Source organism: Paroedura picta, chromosome 2 (assembly GCF_049243985.1).
Source record: "Paroedura picta isolate Pp20150507F chromosome 2, Ppicta_v3.0, whole genome shotgun sequence".
In the NCBI taxonomy this organism is placed as follows: Eukaryota; Metazoa; Chordata; class Lepidosauria; order Squamata; family Gekkonidae; genus Paroedura; species Paroedura picta.
In genome coordinates, this window is record NC_135370.1 from 58,264,021 (window position 1) to 58,281,872 (window position 17,852).

Sequence of the window (17,852 nt, forward strand, 5' to 3'; positions counted from 1 at the left end):
CTGTGACAGCAGTTTTTCAGGGTCAGAAAGCAAAAGTCTTTCTCAGTCTGGTATTTGAGATTCTTTTATTGGAGATTCCAGGGATCAGATCTGGGAGCTTTAGCATGCAAAACCATGCATCCTACTGCCTAACCAAACTGACAGATTAGTTTACAATGTTTCCATCAATGTCCACGGGGAAATCCCTGACAATTCCTTTACAATGAAAGCCAAAAGAAAAGGGTTGGAGATTAGATTTCAGAGTCAACTGGGTGAAAGTCGGTTATATCTTAGATGGAGGGCACATGGAAAGGAAAAAAGTGTTTAACTTTTTAATAAGCTTTGCTCAGTTACTCAAAACTGAATTCCCCATGCTGCAGTTGTCTTACTTCCATTAAAACAATGCCCTTTTAAAACATGCCTTTTCTTCTTTTTTAAATAATATTACACAAAGTCAGCTTTCAATAAGTGAAACTTTTTCACTTCCCCCATGGTCCCAATCCAGATTGCAGGTACATATATGTGCAATTAACTTTTTTACAGATGATACAAGATTAGTGGTAACCGTCACTGTCTGATTTGCTCATCAGAAGCAGTTCATATATTATCTGGCCAGCAAGTATATTGTTCTGGCTGATTCTACAAGATGTGTACTTAGGGTGGCTGTCCTCCAGATGGGGAAGATTTAAAAGTGATCCCCAGACTGCAGAGATTAGTTCCCCCAGAGGGAATGGCTGCTTCAGAGGATTGAGGCCATGGAATCACAGCCCCACTAGGCTCTCTCCCCTCCCCACACTCCACCTTCCCCAGGCTTCAACCCCAAATCTTGAGGAATTTCCCAAGCCTGAATTGACCACCCTAAGTATACTCACATAAGTAGTATCTCAGTAGAGAAATTACTCAGGGAAAACTGGCTTATGTGAGCAGGACTTCAACCACAGAAGTGACTGGGGATCTTTTGTGATCCTGCATCTTCAGTGTTGTACTGCTGAGGTTATGTAGGGTTGCCAGCCTCTAGGTTGTGCCTTGAGAACTCCCAGAATTACAACTGATCTCTGGGCTATAGAAAGCAGTTCCTCTGGGGGAAAGGGCAGATTCAGAGGGCATACTCTGGCAACTTTTCTACCATTGAGAAACCTGTGAAGCATTCTTCAGGCTTTGAGAAACTCCAGAAGCAGTGCGATTGTGTAGAATATGATTGGGAAGCATAGCTGTGTACACACCCACCCAGGCTTCTCCCCTTCCGAACCCCTTCAGGCCCATCAATGGCCATTTTGGTAGTGGAGGAGTGGGTCGACATGATTATAGATGGTCACAACACCCAATAAACATTTAACAATTTTTTTAAAAAAATATGTAAAAAATTAATTAACTACACCCATTCAGGAAACCCTTCCAGGGTGGTCAAGAAAACCCAGGGTTTCGTGAAGCACTGTTTGAGAAAGCCTGCTCTATGGTGTCGCATATCCTCTAAACCTGCTCTCCCCAGGCTCCATTCCTGAATCTCCAGGAGTTGCCCAACCCAGAGTTGGTTGCCCTAGTCAATTGAACAGGCCAGACATGTGTTCAGGTACCCATAGTAGCTGGTGCAGATCATGCATGAACAGGCTCTGAAACAAGAATGAGGCCAAGGAATTGCTACAGCCCAGTAAACAAAGGGGGAAATGAGAACTCCACTATATCTTGCATCTACAAAATCAGTCTGAGGAAATTGATGGTAATAACTGGTGTTCAAATGCTATTTCTCCTTGAGGAGCCACTCCAGCTACTCTTGAGGCTATTGTACAATCTGAATATATGCTTTCATATTTTCAAGGAAGGCCAATACAAGAATCTCAAGTTGGCTGGGAAACAAATACATTAGTAACATAGTTCAATTGGCATGGCTCTGCATTTTTTATTGAATCAACTAGGAAGCATGTTCTGAAAATGTGCATTTAATTTTTTCCAGTGAAATAGCAAATGCTGGACATTTCTAATAAGAACATACCGTAAACGAGGACCCTCCCAGCAATGGATAGAAAGCAGAGGCTGGTGAAAAAGCAGTCTGGGAAAAGGTTGTCTTTAGACAGTAGACTCATGGTGAGTACAAATGTATTTCTATACCTTTTGCATTCCCGGTTTTGGTTGGTGCATATTTCATGCCCTATGTTGCATAAACATTTAAGAAGACATTAAAGACATCACATTAGCAAAATTGTGAATGTCTAAATGTAAATAAATATCACATAGAGTATTACAGCAGCTATATGACATCTTTGGGTCAGAGCGTCATAAAAACATCTTGTCCTAGGGTAGATAATGGGCCGGAGATATTCTGAAATGTGGGATGTTTCTGGAACGCTGCTGTATTGTCTGTTGCTTTAAATCATCATCATCATCATCATCATCATCTTTAAACCGCCCGCGGCGCGGCGTGCTGCAGACTTAATAATGGAGTAAGGGCTGTCTGGGAGGAGTTAGGGCGGGCCCTGTCCAGGATAAAAACTCGGAGGTGCCAATCAGGAGCCGATGCGATGAGTCCTCTGGGGGGCCGCGCCGCCTTCTCCCGGCCGCTGAAGCGGCCTCGCTTTGAAAGGGGGGGCTTTGAAAGGGGGGGCTCGCAGTGGCGGCCCCAGGGACCTCCAACCTGCCCCCCTCCCTGGTGCCTCCCCTGCCCACCCCCTCCCCGCTGAGTACCCAGCTTTCCTGTGGGCCGCAGAGCAGGCCCGCCAGGTCCCCGATGTGGTTGGCCTGCTCGGAGGCCCGCAGGGAAGCCTCCACCATCCGGGCTGCTCCCCGCCGAACTCCAGCCAGTCGGGTAATGGGCCAATTGGAAGGCACTTCATGTCTGCTGATTGGCCCCTCATCTGAATGGCTGGAATTCTTGTCAGTCCGGGTGAGGGGCCAACCAGAAGGCACTTCACGCGGACTGGCCCCGCCCACTTCTCTGCCCAATTAGGCCTTACCCAGTTATGAATACTGCTCCCAGCGGTTTCAGATGTTCATTCATTCATTATCTATGCCACCCCCTCCCTAGAAGGGCTTGGGGGACTTTACAACTTAAAATAGAAATAGTGAATTAAACATTACATTCACCATTCAAAGTTGTTTGTTGGTGATTATCTTGTTGTGTGGCGAAAGCACAAGATGGAAACAAAAAGGACAGAAGGGGGGGAGAGAAAGGAAAGGAAAGGGGGCGACCCATCTGATCATTATTACTTTAATAACTAAACCATTGCTAAAACAGTGTTCCATGTTGTGTCTAGCCATTCACTGAAACGTTAAGTGCATTGCTTTTACTCCATAGCCTGGGAGGGCACCGCCTGACCACAAACCAACATCAAGCCAGGATGCCTGCATTTAGATCTCACATGGAACCATCATTAAGATGAACTGTGGTTAATTAACTAAACTCAGATCCTGGCTGGTTGGATGCAAACTCATCATTAGTGGTTAGGTGGTGGACTGGCCTGCATTCAGAGAATCCCACTAACCATAGTCAGTTGAATCAAATCATCATTTTGCATGATGCTTCAATCAAGCTAGATTTCTTTCAAGTTTAGGTGCAGTACTGGCATCAAATATTACACTAAATCCCTTCTGCACTGTGCTTGAAAAGACTCTCCTCCCCTTCTTCCTATGCATCTCCAAGGGTTTCTTTGTCAAAGAGACCAGTGTGGGGAGAGGGAAGCATTTAGCTTTTTCCCCTTGATACCTACTTAATTAAAAAAAAACACACAACTCCCAATGTGCTTGTACCTCCACTGGCAGTTTTCCCCAGAAGAGGTAAAAACAGCTTAGCATGATGTGCTAAATCATAAACATGACTAACAAGGTGCAAAGTGCCATGACTAGTTGCAATCCCTTGGTTTGATATACCTCGTGATCAGCCCTCATGATATATGAAATGGCTTGTCATGTTCTATTGTTAAAGCTTGACTCGATGGCCTCCTACTGTGCAGGGCAAAAAAGAGTTCCACCCTTTTAAGCCCAGTGACTTCAGTGGGGTTAGAAGGGTGTAACTCCACTAAGGATTGTACGACAATTCGATTCCATTGTGGTAGGAAGCAGTGAAGTTTTTCATTATCTAAGGGAAGCTTTTTAAAGGTATGCCTCAACAAGTGTGTACACATTCCTACAACATTGCCTCAAAAGCATCAACTTGCACATAATAATCCACTAACATTACCCCACCCCATCAAACAGTAAAATGTGTGTGTGGGGGGGACAAAAGCCACATCTAGTTTTTAGGGGGTTTCCTTAAACTCTGCATTTATTTTTGTGGTTGGTGAGAGAATGTCAAGACCCACCCAGTTCCTTGCAACACATCGTTTAAATTTATGGATGTCTCTTAAAACAAAAGGCTGAAAGAAATATGAAATTATTTTTTCAGTCATGTCATGGCAGTGTTCTTTGGAAGAGGTTTCACAGGGAGGGGAGGTGGGGCCGAATAATCACATCAACACTCTTGAGAATTACAGCATGCTTTAAAACTCTCCTTGCTGATATATCTAAGGGCAAGAATATGTGCTTATGCATGCCTTTAAACAACATTTACTCCATGGAGTGAACCTCCGCTGAAGTCACTGGGCTGCAGTTGTAAGGAAGTTAATTGTGTGTGTGAGCTTAAAGAAGCCCAAGTAACCTCAGTCAGGGTGAATTCACATCTGAGGAGCTGCTGCTGGCTTTGCTTTCAGCACAAGGAATGTGTTTTCTTCCAGGCAGTGACAGAAAAGCAGCTCTTTTTTCAAAGAAATGAGGTTCCCGGGCTGGAGGGTTCAGGGGGTTGCTGACATGTTTAGTGAGTACCTTTCAGAGGCCAAATGTAGGAAGGCTGATATGCAGTTTTTATCACATCAACTGACCTAGGAAAGAATGGAAAGTAGACGTGGAAAACAAAGTTGCCTCCCTTTGCTGGGTCAATAATGTAGGAGCTAGTGAGAAAGAGGAAAGCAGAACCTTCTGTCTTATAAAATAAATCATGGAGCACTCCCATCTTCCTTCCCCTCTCCAACAGCTTCCTTTTGGCTTTGGCTAGAGAATTTATTGGCACCAGCCTAGCAAGTTACAGAGTCTCAAAATCATAGAGGATGTGGGAGATGCACAGGGCTGCTGTCATTATTTGTCCAAGCAGAGTAGGCACATGACAGGTAGAAATCCATGGTTGAAATTCAGCCATGATTTTTCTTTGTCAGAAATAAGATAACTCTGAAACTTTGTCTATCAGTTAGGGTTGCCAGCTCCAAGTTGGGAAATTCCTGGAGATTTTGGGGGTTGGAGCCTGGGTAGAGCTAGACTTGGGGAGGGGATGTACTTTGGTGGGATACAATGCATCAGAGTCCAGCTTCCAAAGTGGCCTTTCTGTTGACAAGAAACCCCTCCCCTGTTACCCCTTGACCTGCTGCCTCTCCTATCTGGTTGCCTGCCCACTGCCTTTAAGTTTTCAATGTTAATTGCCCTGTGACACTTACGATCTTCTCCTCAGTCCTTGGTCCAGCTACTTTTTATGTCATCGCCCTTCTATGTTGAACATGAAGCTTTAGCTTGGCTGTCTGTGTTATGAAGTATTTTAAAACAAGAACAACAAAATGGGTATGCAGAATGCATAGGGATGTATTTCTGGCTGTATGATGTTATTCCTTTTGCTTCAACGTGGAAGTCTGGCTCCATATATTATTTTAGAATAGGAGTCTGGACCCCAAAGTAGAATGCAGTTTGGTAAAAATAGCTTGCTGACTTGTATGAGACTTCTATGTTACTCTCTACATCTTTGATAAAGCTTTATAACATCCTGCATTAGAACTTGGAAACTATTTTGCTCGTAGGATAGATAATGTATATCTCTTTATGTCTTAAATTAGTCTTAGGTAAGATACATTCTTTTACAAAGTTTAATGTACAGAGTAAGAAACATAAATTTTTATATGTTTCTATTTTTTAGTCACCTGAGATAATTTTGGCTACATGTAGAGAGTTTGGCTCTTTCTTTAAAAAAAAAAGTTGTCACCTATTTAACGAGTGATTACAGTTTCTTGATTTGATTTGTTCATGAGGGAAATTGTGCCATCATTGTGGTTATTAAAACTGCAGCCTAAAAGTATTTCCAGCATTCTTTAAATCCTTCTGTAAGCACGGACAAAGAAGAAAAGCCATTAGGCGGAATCGCGAACACCAGGAGAGAAGGTCGGTTTGTGCACACTCTTAAGTGCAGTGGGGCTCTCTGTGAAAATAAAAGGCCCACCAGAAACGAAAGCCTTTGCCTGCCCTAAACTCTATTCACTTAGCTCCAGGACATTTTTTGATCAGAAAAAGTCAGCACTTCAAGCTGTGCTTTATATTTACAAGAATAATTCCCTGGCTGGCTTGGGAATTGTGCTGGATTGACACTTAGAGTTGTGATGGCATTTAGTGGAACAGCCTTCCTGAGAACATTACATCTTTTTACAAGCAGCTAGCCTCTAGGAAGTCGACGTTGTTTTAACGGCTTTAAAAAGGAGTTGTTGTTTTTTCCCCTTCAGTTTTCAAAAGCAGAGTACAGAGAGTTGTATCTTAGGAAACCGATGGGCTCTGTTCTCACCTTCCAAAAAATTAGTCCTATACCACTGTGATCTGCAATTGGATTAGTCTGAACAAGCAATGTACTTGTGAAATTTCATAGTCACAGTTAGAGGCTCTCAGTGTCTAGCAAAAGTGTTTCCTCTGCTGTTTTCTGCCATTGCCTTTATTCAGTCTGCCTGGGCCACATATTAGTTGTGTTCTTAAAGTAAATACAGATTAGCATTTAACAAGTGATGGCCTCCTGTAATGACTTAGGGATGCTAACCTCTAGGTGGGACCTGGGAATCCCCTAGAATTACAGCTCATGTCCAAACAACAGAGATCAGCTCCCCTGGAGAAAATGGATGCGAAGAAGGATGAGGTTGAGAAGAGTTGGTTCTTATATGCCACTTTTCTCTACCCGAAGGAGTCTCAAAGAGGCTTACAATCACCTTCTTTTCCTCTCCCCACAACAGACACCCTGTGGGGTGGGTGAGGCTGAGAGAGCCCTGATATTACTGCTCGGTCAGAACAGCTTTATCAGTGCTGTGGAGAGCCCAAGGTCACCCAGCTGGTTGCATGTTGGGGAGTGCAGAATCGAACCTGGCTAGCCAGATTAGATGTCAGTGCTCCTAACCACTACAACAACCTTTGGAGGGTGGGATTCATGGCACTGAGTTCCACTGAGATCCCTGTCCTCCCCAGGCTCCATTTCCAAATTCCAAGTAGTTTCCCAATCTGGATTTGGTAACCCTAACCCCCCCCCCAATCCTCTGCTGGTGGCCAGATGGGACCTGGCAACTGTATGTAGCATGCATGTAATTCTTATGCTTCTTCCCACAATCCTGAACCCTGCATCTAGTTAATAGTCTCCTCAGCACCTCCCAGGACAATATAGAAGCCTAGTTTGCTTAGATGCATGTTGGAGTTATCACTTACTTTAGGGTTTGGTCATTTGGTGCAAGTCTGATTTAAGTTCAAACTACTGCCCGTTTGACTTTTTGGGGCCAAATTTCCCTCAGCTACACCTCAGCTACAACTTGGGAGGTGTAGCTGATGTGTTCTGTGGTAGCAGCTTCTCCCAATACATTTCCACAATCAAGACTGGGAAAGGAATCTGTCTGTGTTTTTCTCACTCACCTGCAAGATAATCTCCTTCCATGTATAAAGCAAAGCTTCATCACTTGACTCAGTAGGTTGTGTTTGTTTGCATCCTTGCATGTGCCACAAAACCCATTATGCATGGGCCGGAATGCCTGCGCTGGCGGTGTCAGGCCATTGGGAGAAATCCCCGATTACGTATGACGCACCGCCAGTGTGGGCCTGGCCCGGCCCAGGCCCACAGAAGGCCCGGGTTACGAGAATGTGGGATCTTCTGTGGCCCGTGAGGGCATTGGTGGGGGCTGGGGTGGGCCGGTGCTGTGTGTAACTGACAGCGTCAGGCCTTTTGGCTCAACCCCACTCCAACCTATGGTGTCTCTGTAGGGACACCGCATACCCCTGCGAGCTCTGCGGAGCCACGGAGCCGGCCGGGGCATCCCCCTGCCCCCGCAGGGGTGGGAGGGCAGCATGCCACTCTCTGCCAGTGTCTGTGTGGGGGCCCTCCCCATTCCCCCCCCAGCCACTGCCACTAACGGGCAGCATCCCGGGATTTCAAAGACTCACATGTCCTCCGCTTGCACTTCTGTTTGTCATCTGCTAGAACGCAAATTCCCTTGCAGCTCATACCTCCCCTCTGCAAAACTCCAGAAGCTTTCATTAATTTGTAAGAATGGCAACATTTATGAAGATGGTGTGCCACACATATTCTCTTCATGTCTTCAGTACTATGTTTCAGTTCTCAATGAACCCCCCTCTCTTGTGTGTTTCGTGTAAAACCTTTGTGCAGGGCGTGTCTTTTTAAAAAATTTAAAATTTAAAAATTTGAAATAAAGCATTATTGTATTTGTATGTTGCTTAAAATATAGTAATAATAATAGTAACTGCTGCTGTCCTGGGAGAGAAGTCAGGGAATCTTTCCCTCCTCATCCACATGCTGTATGTGAGCTTCACAACATTTTGGAAATTTTTCCCTTTTATCTTACACCTGAAATGGAAGCAGGGAGTACACATCAAGTACATACTGTTTTTCAAGTCTAATGTCTAGTCATGCCCCAAAAGATTTCTTTTTCATTTATTCTTGTATGAAGAATATATTATGTCAAAAGAAGAAAAGGGACAAAGAAAACAAGGTGCATCTAATATGACAGATAAGCCTGTTTTTTGGTTCTATAATTTCATGAATGAGAGAAGATGAAGCTTTAGCATTTTCAAAGTAGTCAGAACAGAGTCTGAAGGGGCGGTGCAGAAATTGTTTAAATAGTTACCCAAGAAGGACAAAGGTATCCAAAATGGTGGCACTGTTGTCATAATATGTCTTTGAGGATGAGCCCAAAGTCACTGTGAGGTAGACAGTATTTTAATCAATTTTTAACCTATTTAAATAAATAATAAATAAATATTTTATTTCTATATCGCCCTTCCCTGGTAGGCTCAGGACGGTTATAAACAATGCTTCAAACAATCATAATTAAAAAATCTTTACACCAATAAAGCAATAAAACACCACCACGTATAAAATTTGTCCCTGTGAGGATTGCAAGGCACTTGGAGGGTTTTTCTAATTAGGTGGTTTTTTGGCTGGGAGGCCCACATGCTTTTCTTCTGAGCCTTAGTCCTGGTAGAACCACTGTATTTTATAGACCCTCTGGAACTCTTTAATTATAAGCCCTCATCTCTTCATATAGTGTGATCCATCCAGCAAGGGCCAAAGAGGCTCTGGTCCTGGTCAAAGCCAGTCTTATATCCTTGAGGATGGGCACCTTGAGCAGGTTGTGGCTGCTAGATCTGAATGCTGTTTGGGGAAAAGGTGGGAGTTATTTGGGCATTTCTTATCCCACTTTTCTTTCCAAAGTGGGCCTTAAATAACTTTCAAAAATACCAGTGCATATTTAAGCAAATTGAAAAGACAACAAAATATACAGTCCTGGAATGGTCCATCAAGCCAGGATACAGGAGCTCTTTGGTACTTACTCTTCAGCCTACATCCCTGGCTATGCCCAGGCTTTAAACTCCTGCAAAAGTTGTATCTTAGGTGGGTGTTAGCCATCTTCTCAAATCTTCTGTTAAGATGAATGTTAGAATCTTCCCATATGCATACATTTATTTAGGCTGTACTGCCTCTAGAGTGGCTAGGTTCACCTCAGCCTCCAGCTAGAGTTGGGGGTGGGGATGGGGTGTTGCCAGCTCTAGGTTTAGAAATTCTGAGAAATTTGGGGGTGGAGTGTGGGGAGGACAATGCCTAGAGTCTAGCTTCCAAAGCATCTGTTTTCTTCAGGGGAGCTGATCTCTGAAGATTGAAGATGAGTTGTAATTCCAGGGGATCCCAGGCCCCACCTGGGAACTGGCATCCCTACCTGCCTCACAAACCCATACACATACATGACATGCATTGAGATCAAGACACAGGACGGGCACTAGTCACAAGTATGCTGACCTTACCCTATGTAGCATAAGATTATTGGCTCATAATTACTGACCCAACACATGTAGGGTCCCAACCTATTATTAGAAATGCTTGAAAAAGTACCATTCCTGATCTGGGGGAGAGGGAAGATTATGTAAGTTCCCTCCATGATCACACGTTTGTGATCCATAGATAGGAGCAAGGCCAGAACACTTGTGACCATTCCAGTACTTTTTCCTCTGTACGGGTGGATTTTAAGGTACATAATTCTGGGTGTAGAGGGCTCACTGATAGAGCCTTGAACTAGATAATGTTTTAGAAAGAACCATCCATTATGAAGCTCTGCCTGGATAGCCCAGGCTAAACTGATCTCATCAGATCTTGGAAGCTGCTAATAGCATATCTGTCCTGAATGATGCTTGCAGTGGGATTTGGGAAATATCAACCTTGCATACAATGCACCCCACACATCGCACATTGTGTTTGCATTGAGCAATCCCCACCAACATGAGCTGTCTTTTCACCTTTCTTTTTCCTGCAAACAGATTGCCTACCTATGATATACTTGTCTGAGGGTAAATACAGATAAATGTGTGTGTGTGAAAAGGGATGCTGGACGAGATGGACTTCTGGTCGGATCCAGCAGCTACTTTTCCTGCTGGTGACCCTAATTCAGGACCGGTCCATGGATCAGTTGGTACCGGGCCGCAGCTGCTCCTCGTCCCCCTCCCCGGCTGCTGCATTGGGGGCTTCCCTGCCACTCTGCTGCCGGCTCACCTTTGGTGCTCTCCAGCGGCCGCCATGGCTGGGGCTCCCCCTTGGTGTGGCACTGCGCAGCTGCTACTGGCAGCGCCCCCCAGTGGGCAGCGGGAAGTCAGGGGCACTGGCGGGAAAGCAAGCAGAGCAGGGGCTCAGGCGGCGGTGTCCTTTGGCAAAAGACTACCCTCCCCCCCCGGCCTCAGTAAAATTGTCAAGCATTGACTGGTCCCCGGTTATAAAAAGGTTGGGGGACCACTGTGGCCTAATTCACATAACAGTAATCCATTACATTGGCTGGGAAAGGGTGCGTGTACCAACCTCCCAGGTGGGCCCTGTGACATTGAACTGACATTACACTCTGCTGCCCTCAGGCTTCACTATCAGATCTCCAGGAATTTCCCAGCTCAGAATTAGCAACCCCAGTGCGACTTTCCCTCTCCCCTATGTATTAGTGCCTATATTCTGTGAGAATGTTTTAAAATACTAATGATAATCAATGAAGAACACAGTTATTTTAATTACATTTTTTTCCAACTTACATAGCTATGGGGCTAAAACTATCGTTACAAAAAGTGTTGTAAGTCTCAAGAGTAATCTGTGGTGCATATATAATATGTTGTGTGCTATAGGAAATGGCACTTAAATTGAAGATGAGGAAGAAAAAAATTAAATTGAATCAGTACCATGAGAGAGAACTTTGGTTTTTAATTTCAGCTTACATATTCAGCCAGGTTTGAAAGGTGTTAAGATGCCTGACATGTTATTTTATATTTGGAGTCCCGTAGCCATGTGAGAACAACTAATGTGGCTTTGAACTCCCACTTCTGATTTTTAAATTATACACAATGAAGTAAAAAAAGAGAATATCTTCACAAAGTAAAGGTGCCTAGAGGCAAGGCTATGAACAACAAACTTTAAATCCCTATCATTTGTAATTTTGAACACCCAGAAGCAGTTGTAAGAGAAATGATGCTGTCTGAACCCGTTCGTGTTTGTTTAAGGCGGTTGTTTTCTATGATACATTCGATCCAGGCAAACGTAGACTGAGCAGTGTTTGCTGATCCCATTTAAGGACAGACCTGTCTTGCGTCTGGAATGTACTTCCTCTGTATAGGTCATGGAAGAGCTGACAATGAGACACAGGGTTTCTAACTGCAGATCAGTGCAGTTGCTGCATGAAGTCTGCACAGTCCACACCAGTAGTGTCATGGGACTTTTACATATTATAAAGTGAGAGCAAAAGGGTTCCTCTTTTCATATTTTCCAGCCCACAACTTTCAAGCAGCAGCAAAAAGTCCAAGAATCAGGGCACAATCCAATGCTATGAAAGTGCCTAACTCTCTTCAGAACTCCAGCCATGGCTTTGCCTTGGAAAATAAAACACTCTTTCTTACGTAGCTCATGTGTGCTATAAAAGGTGCAAATAAGCAGGATCACCACCCCCAGTGTAGATGGCAAACTGGCTTGGGTTGGTAGTCAACACTGCATGGGGAAACATGATCGAGGGGGGATGACATTAAATCTATATCAAAATACGAGGTCAAATTTATAAACATGCTGGGTTTTTTTTACAACTGAATCTTTCTGCCTGGAAATTTTATCCAGGAGTCAGTAATACTGGTTAAAACTGAATAGATTGAAATCCTGCCAATGCTGGTAATGCTGGTTGGGAAGTCTGTAATATTAGACATCATGCTTTCCACTTTCAACTGATGGAGTGAAGAATCTAGGGGATTATTCCAAACTTAGCATTACTGCTGGAGAAGGAAGTTAATGCTGTCTAAAAAATGTTTTCTTCCACCTTACCTTAGCTCAGAAGATGTCACCCTACCTTGATACGGCTGATCTGTCTACCTGGACTGTAATGTACTCTATATGTGTCCCTGTGCAAAGTCTACTCAGAAACTCTAGCTGGTGCAGAATTCTGCAGCCTAGTTACTATCAGAAGCTAGGTGAAGCTTTCATGTTACATCCAATATGCAGTCACTTCAGTGTCTGCCTATGAGCCGCTTGGTTCAATTCAAGGTATGGGCTTTTCATGGCCTCAGGCTCAGACAATCCTTTCTACAGGATTGCTTGCCCTTCTTTATGCCACCAGAAAAGCAGCTGCCACTCACCAAGGCCTCAGATAGTGGGCCCATTCTGCACATGTTGAATAATGCACTTTCAGTGTGCTTTTGCAGCTGGATTTTCCCGTGCAGAACATGAAAATCTGCTTCTAAAGTGCATTGAAAGTGCATTATCTAATGTGTGCAGAATGGGTCCTGGTTGCTGGTGTTGGAGCTTCCTTATGTTATGCTGGCTTCATAATGGGTGGAGTCACTCATACTGCACCTATGCTCATTTCCATAAAAATAAAGCTATGGCCAATTTCTTGCCAAAAGTTATTTGACTAGCAGGCTGGCATTTTGTCCAATGAATACACAATTCGATTCAATTTTGGTATTAATGTGGTTGGAGCCTTTATTACAACCTCCCACTGGAGGGTTGGCCCAGCACCAGGAAAGGAAGCCAGACCCCACAGCCATCTGCCTGCATTGCTCCAAGGGTCCAGCAACGCCCTTGAACCCTCTTAATTCCCAGACGGGAGAGTGGGCCATTTGTGTCCTGGAATCCCTCCCATGGGAAGTGACTTGAGTAGAGGCCAACAGGTGTCCACCATTTTTGGTAACCTCGGCAGCCTGGCTGTGAGCTCCTGGTCTCCCAGCTGGGTCAGCCACCAAGGTCACAGATAGTGGCAGTATGAGGACAAAAGGCCAGATGAGGTAGCTAGGGTGGCCAGAAGTGGCCACAATGTTGCTTCCCTGCCCTGCTTTCCTGCCAGACCACATGAACCCCTGCTGTGATTGGCTGGCTGTCATCTGCCGGTATCATTAATGAGACCCCCAGCCCCAAGGAATCCTGCACACAAACTGGACTCCCTGCCAACAGGCTCCTATCTGTGCCATAAACTGCAGCTGCTAAATTATAACATGAACTAGCACCAGAAGAACTTGAACTGTAACCAAAATATAACAAAAGAAACAAGACGTGGAAGGGTGGGAAACCTTTCAGGTTGCAATGACGTGGAGAGGCTGGACAAGCACATTTGCTGCCTTAAATAGGCTCCCATGTCCTGCCCCCTCCTCACGGCGCTGTGACTCCACACTGATGCACAGCTGTTCGTGCCACCATATCACATTGGACGCCCTCCATGGCATCAATGGTGGCCGCGTTTAATCGTGGCTTCTTTTTGACTAGCAGGCTGGCATTTTGTTGTTTTTCTATGTGACCTTCAAGTATTTTTGGAAAGTGTGTGGGACCAGGTGTACAAAAAGCTCTTATCATCCCTTCAGCACCGTCCTTATAAGTAAGACTACAAATTAAAAATGGCTAGACTTTTGAAAAAATGGCTCACGTAAAGGTGGATAGTCAGGAGAATAAGCATTTGGTTTTCTTTTCCTTTTTCATAAGTGTGTTAAGTACCTGCAAAATAATGACAGATAGCTCAAATGCTTCTTTTATGTGTATGTGAGCAAATAGAACTTTGGAGCTGCACATGGAGTATTCTGAGCATGTGCAGCCTTACATTTAACCTAAAAGAAGCAGAGTTTTTGCTTATTAAAGAAAATAATAAACATGTCTGTAACCATGTAACAGGGAAGAGGCAGGGACATTGCTTTCTTCTAGCACTCCTCTTTCCCTTCTTCTACTTAAGGGCAGAACAAAGGCAGGCTCTGTGCTGATATCATTCTGCACCCTGCATAGATCTTAGTGGGTAGATATCCTTCATATTTCAGGCTCAACTTTTCAGTGGGTTGTTTCTAACAGGGCCAGAGATGATTTCCAATCCAGTTTGTGCACAATATCCATGCCGTTTTGGTGATAGATATCCTATTTGTTTGCCTACAAAAAGACACTACCCAAAAGCCTTCGAGGGTAGCCATGTTAGTTGGTTGCAGAAAACTAAACAGAAGTTCAGTAACACCTTACAGCCAAATTTGTGACAGAGGAAGTGTCATCGGATGCGTAAGAGATTATGAAAGTGGAGATTCTTGCTTGGAGCCAAAAATAGGAATCTTGAGGAAAGCTAAGTAAAAACTTGAATGAAGTTAGTATCACTTTTCAAAGCACTCTCAAATATCCTTTGACAGGAGCCAGAGATTTCAGCTCACCGTAGTCTCATTTTTGTCTCATGAGTCATCTTTTCATAACAGCCCTAGGTTCCCACAATGTCAGTGTTTCGCTCTTCTGACATGAATAAAAACGTGTATGCATGGAATATTCCTTCTCATGTGCTCTTCTGTAGTGTCATTAAATGCTGAATAAACATTTTTAATCCCAGCCCCCTTTCCCAGCAAAAACATACTATTGTGGGCAGTGCTTATACAGTGTACCTTACAATATAAAATGTGTACTTCAGTAAGATCAAAAACCCCTGGAGAAGCACACATAGATGTAGAACTTAAAAAAACAATAAAGAGTGAGGAAGCAAATTATTGGTGAAACTTGAAATCTGAGTGCTTTGTAGAAAAAGTAAACCCTGAAACTTTCCTGGAGACTCACAGGAGATATGGTTGGCAGAAATATTTTTGCTTCTACTGAAAAAAAGTAGCAAGTGCCTCTAGCTCTAGCACTAGCTCCTACTGTGGTTGGCAAAAGGCACAACCAGGCTGAATACTTAAGGATGATAAACTTGAAATAGACTCGTTTCATTAGTGTTACTTAAATATTTATGCCGTACCATGTGCATGGTTGCTTTTTAAAATGGCAGGCTGTTGCAGGTTTCCAAATACCAAATACCTCATGTCCCATCAAAATATGCTCATGAATACACGGAGCTGCCTTATACCGAATCCAGACTCCACCAAGGCCAGAATTGTCTACTCAGACTGGCAGCAGCTCTCCAGGGGCCAAGGCAGAGGTCTTTCACACCCCCTCCTATTTGGTCCTTTCTATGGAATATGGCAGAGATTGTATTTATTTATTAGGTATATATATATATATATTATAATATTATATAATAATAATATATTATTATATATAATAATTATATTATTATATTATATTTGAATTATATTTGATACTGGGACCTTCTGTATTCTGGGCAGATGCTCTGCTGCTGAGTCACAGCCCCTCCCCAAACACTTCTAACAAGCATCCTTTACTATTACAGTCTTTATTTTATGAGACTTTGAAGCAGAGTGGTAAACTGTTCTCTCTTGAGCCTTTTTACCCATAAATCTCTGTGTTGCTTTTGTATTCATATGGAACCAAATGCTGCAGCTGTTGAATTCAGTGCTGTAACTGTTTCATGTTCAATAGCAAATGAATCTTCCATCTCTGATTTTTTCTAAGCAATGTTGCTGGATCCAGAACTAGGTCATAGGAAGTTATGAGCATGTCCCATAATAAGTAACAGAGTAAATTAGAAGCCAAACAGACATAATACTCGGAGATCTCTGGACAGGTCTTACTGATGCTTTAAAAGGGTAATAATAGTCATGCTATTGAGATGAAAAGCTAGGAGAAAATTACTCCTCAATTTGTAGCAACTATGTAAAAGGCAAATTTTACGATGTAGGTTGCTAGGAGACAAAACAGCTATTATTGGAATGTACCTGTATACGTCTATACGGTGTGGCTGCATTTGGTATATTGCATACAGTTTTGGCAATCAGCTCAAAAAGGGATTATAGCTCTGGAAAAGATACCAAAAAGAGCAACCCAAGCTGTCAGTGCATAGAGCTATTCCAGAAGAGGAAAGACCAAGGAGTTTGGGTCTACTTAGTTTAAAGAAAAGATTAGTTGAGACTTGATTGAGGCTTGTTAAATTATGCAGGCATAGAGAAAACAGCTAAAGAGAGCTTTTTCTACTCTCCTGCAATATTAGTACCTGATCAATGAAGTTGATAAACTAGATTCAGGACAGAGAAAAGAAAATTCCTGAGGTCTGGAATGTAGCTAATATAACCCCATCTTTACAAAAAGGTTCTAGATGATAGCATGGATATATCAGGCCGTTCAGTCTAATGTCAATTCCTGGTAAATTAGTCATTATTAAAATAGAATTCGTAGGTATATTGATGAACAAGTGCTGTTGAGCATGTTGTCGCACTAATGTTTTAGAACAGTTGTTCTCAATCTGGGGGTCGCGGCAGGGCAAGCAGCTTGGACGGGGGGGGGGGGCACCATCCACAGAACAGCCTTGCAGGGTAGATCGAGATAGAGCATTCTTCTGTCTGGAGCAGCGGAATAGAGCGAGATTGGCATGGTGGGACAAGAAGCAGAACTGAATTGAGAAACCCCAGAAAAAAACCCAATTTATATGCAATCATCAACAGTCTTCATGGTATACAATTTTCACACCATTGGCCAGTTTCGGTTTAATTTCTGTGAAAGAACACTTGTATAATTTTATGGTTGGGGGTCACCACAACATGAGGAACTATATTAAAGGGTCGCAGCATTAGGAAGGTTGAGAACCACTGTTTTAGAAGTTCTTTGCAGGTGAGCAAGCAAGAGGACAAGGGTGACCCAACAGATGTTGTTTACTTAGACTTCCAGAAGATTTTTTGTAAAGTTCCTCATCAAAGGCTCCTATGAAAATTCAACAGTCATGGGATAAGAGGACAAGTCCTCTTGTGGATTAAAAACATGATAATTAACAGAAAACAGATAGTGAGTATAAATGGGTAGTTTTCACAGTAGAAGGTAGCAAGCAGTGGATTACTAAAAGTCGCAGTATTAGATCCAGTGCTTTTAAACTTGTTAATTAATTATTTGGAATTGGTAGTAAGTAGGGAAGTGGCTAAGGTTGCAGATGACACTAAGTTGTTCAGGGCTGTGAAAACCAGGGAGGACTGTGAGGTGCTCCAGACGAATATTTCAAGGCTGAGTGAGTGAGCATCAGTGAGGTCCAGAGTGGGCGAATGCAAAGTATTGCACACTGGAGCAAAAAATCCTAAATATAAATACATATTGATGGGGTCCAAACTGGCAGTAACTAACCAAGAGAGATCTTGTAGTCATTGTAGATAACTCACTGAAAATGTCAACTCTGTGTGACTGCAATAAAAATGGCAAATGCTGTGCTGGGGATTATATCATA

General features: G+C 43.3%; 1 protein-coding gene across 14 annotated transcripts in view; it reads left to right on the top strand.

Annotated features, from left to right (window-relative positions):
* Positions 1-17,852, top strand: part of NCKAP5 (NCK associated protein 5) — a 768,088-nt gene that overhangs the window by 80,757 nt on the left and 669,479 nt on the right. For 12 of the 14 annotated variants that reach the window (XM_077320257.1, XM_077320242.1, XM_077320245.1 and 9 more), the window contains one exon: positions 1,931-2,061. The exons of 1 other annotated variant lie outside the window; for it this stretch is intronic. In XM_077320257.1, coding sequence (XP_077176372.1) covers positions 1,993-2,061 — 69 coding nt within the window. In that variant the 5' untranslated portion in view covers positions 1,931-1,992. Of the gene's footprint in view, positions 1-1,930; positions 2,062-17,852 lie in introns of those variants that run through there. One more of the 14 variants, XM_077320253.1, reaches the window with a different exon arrangement.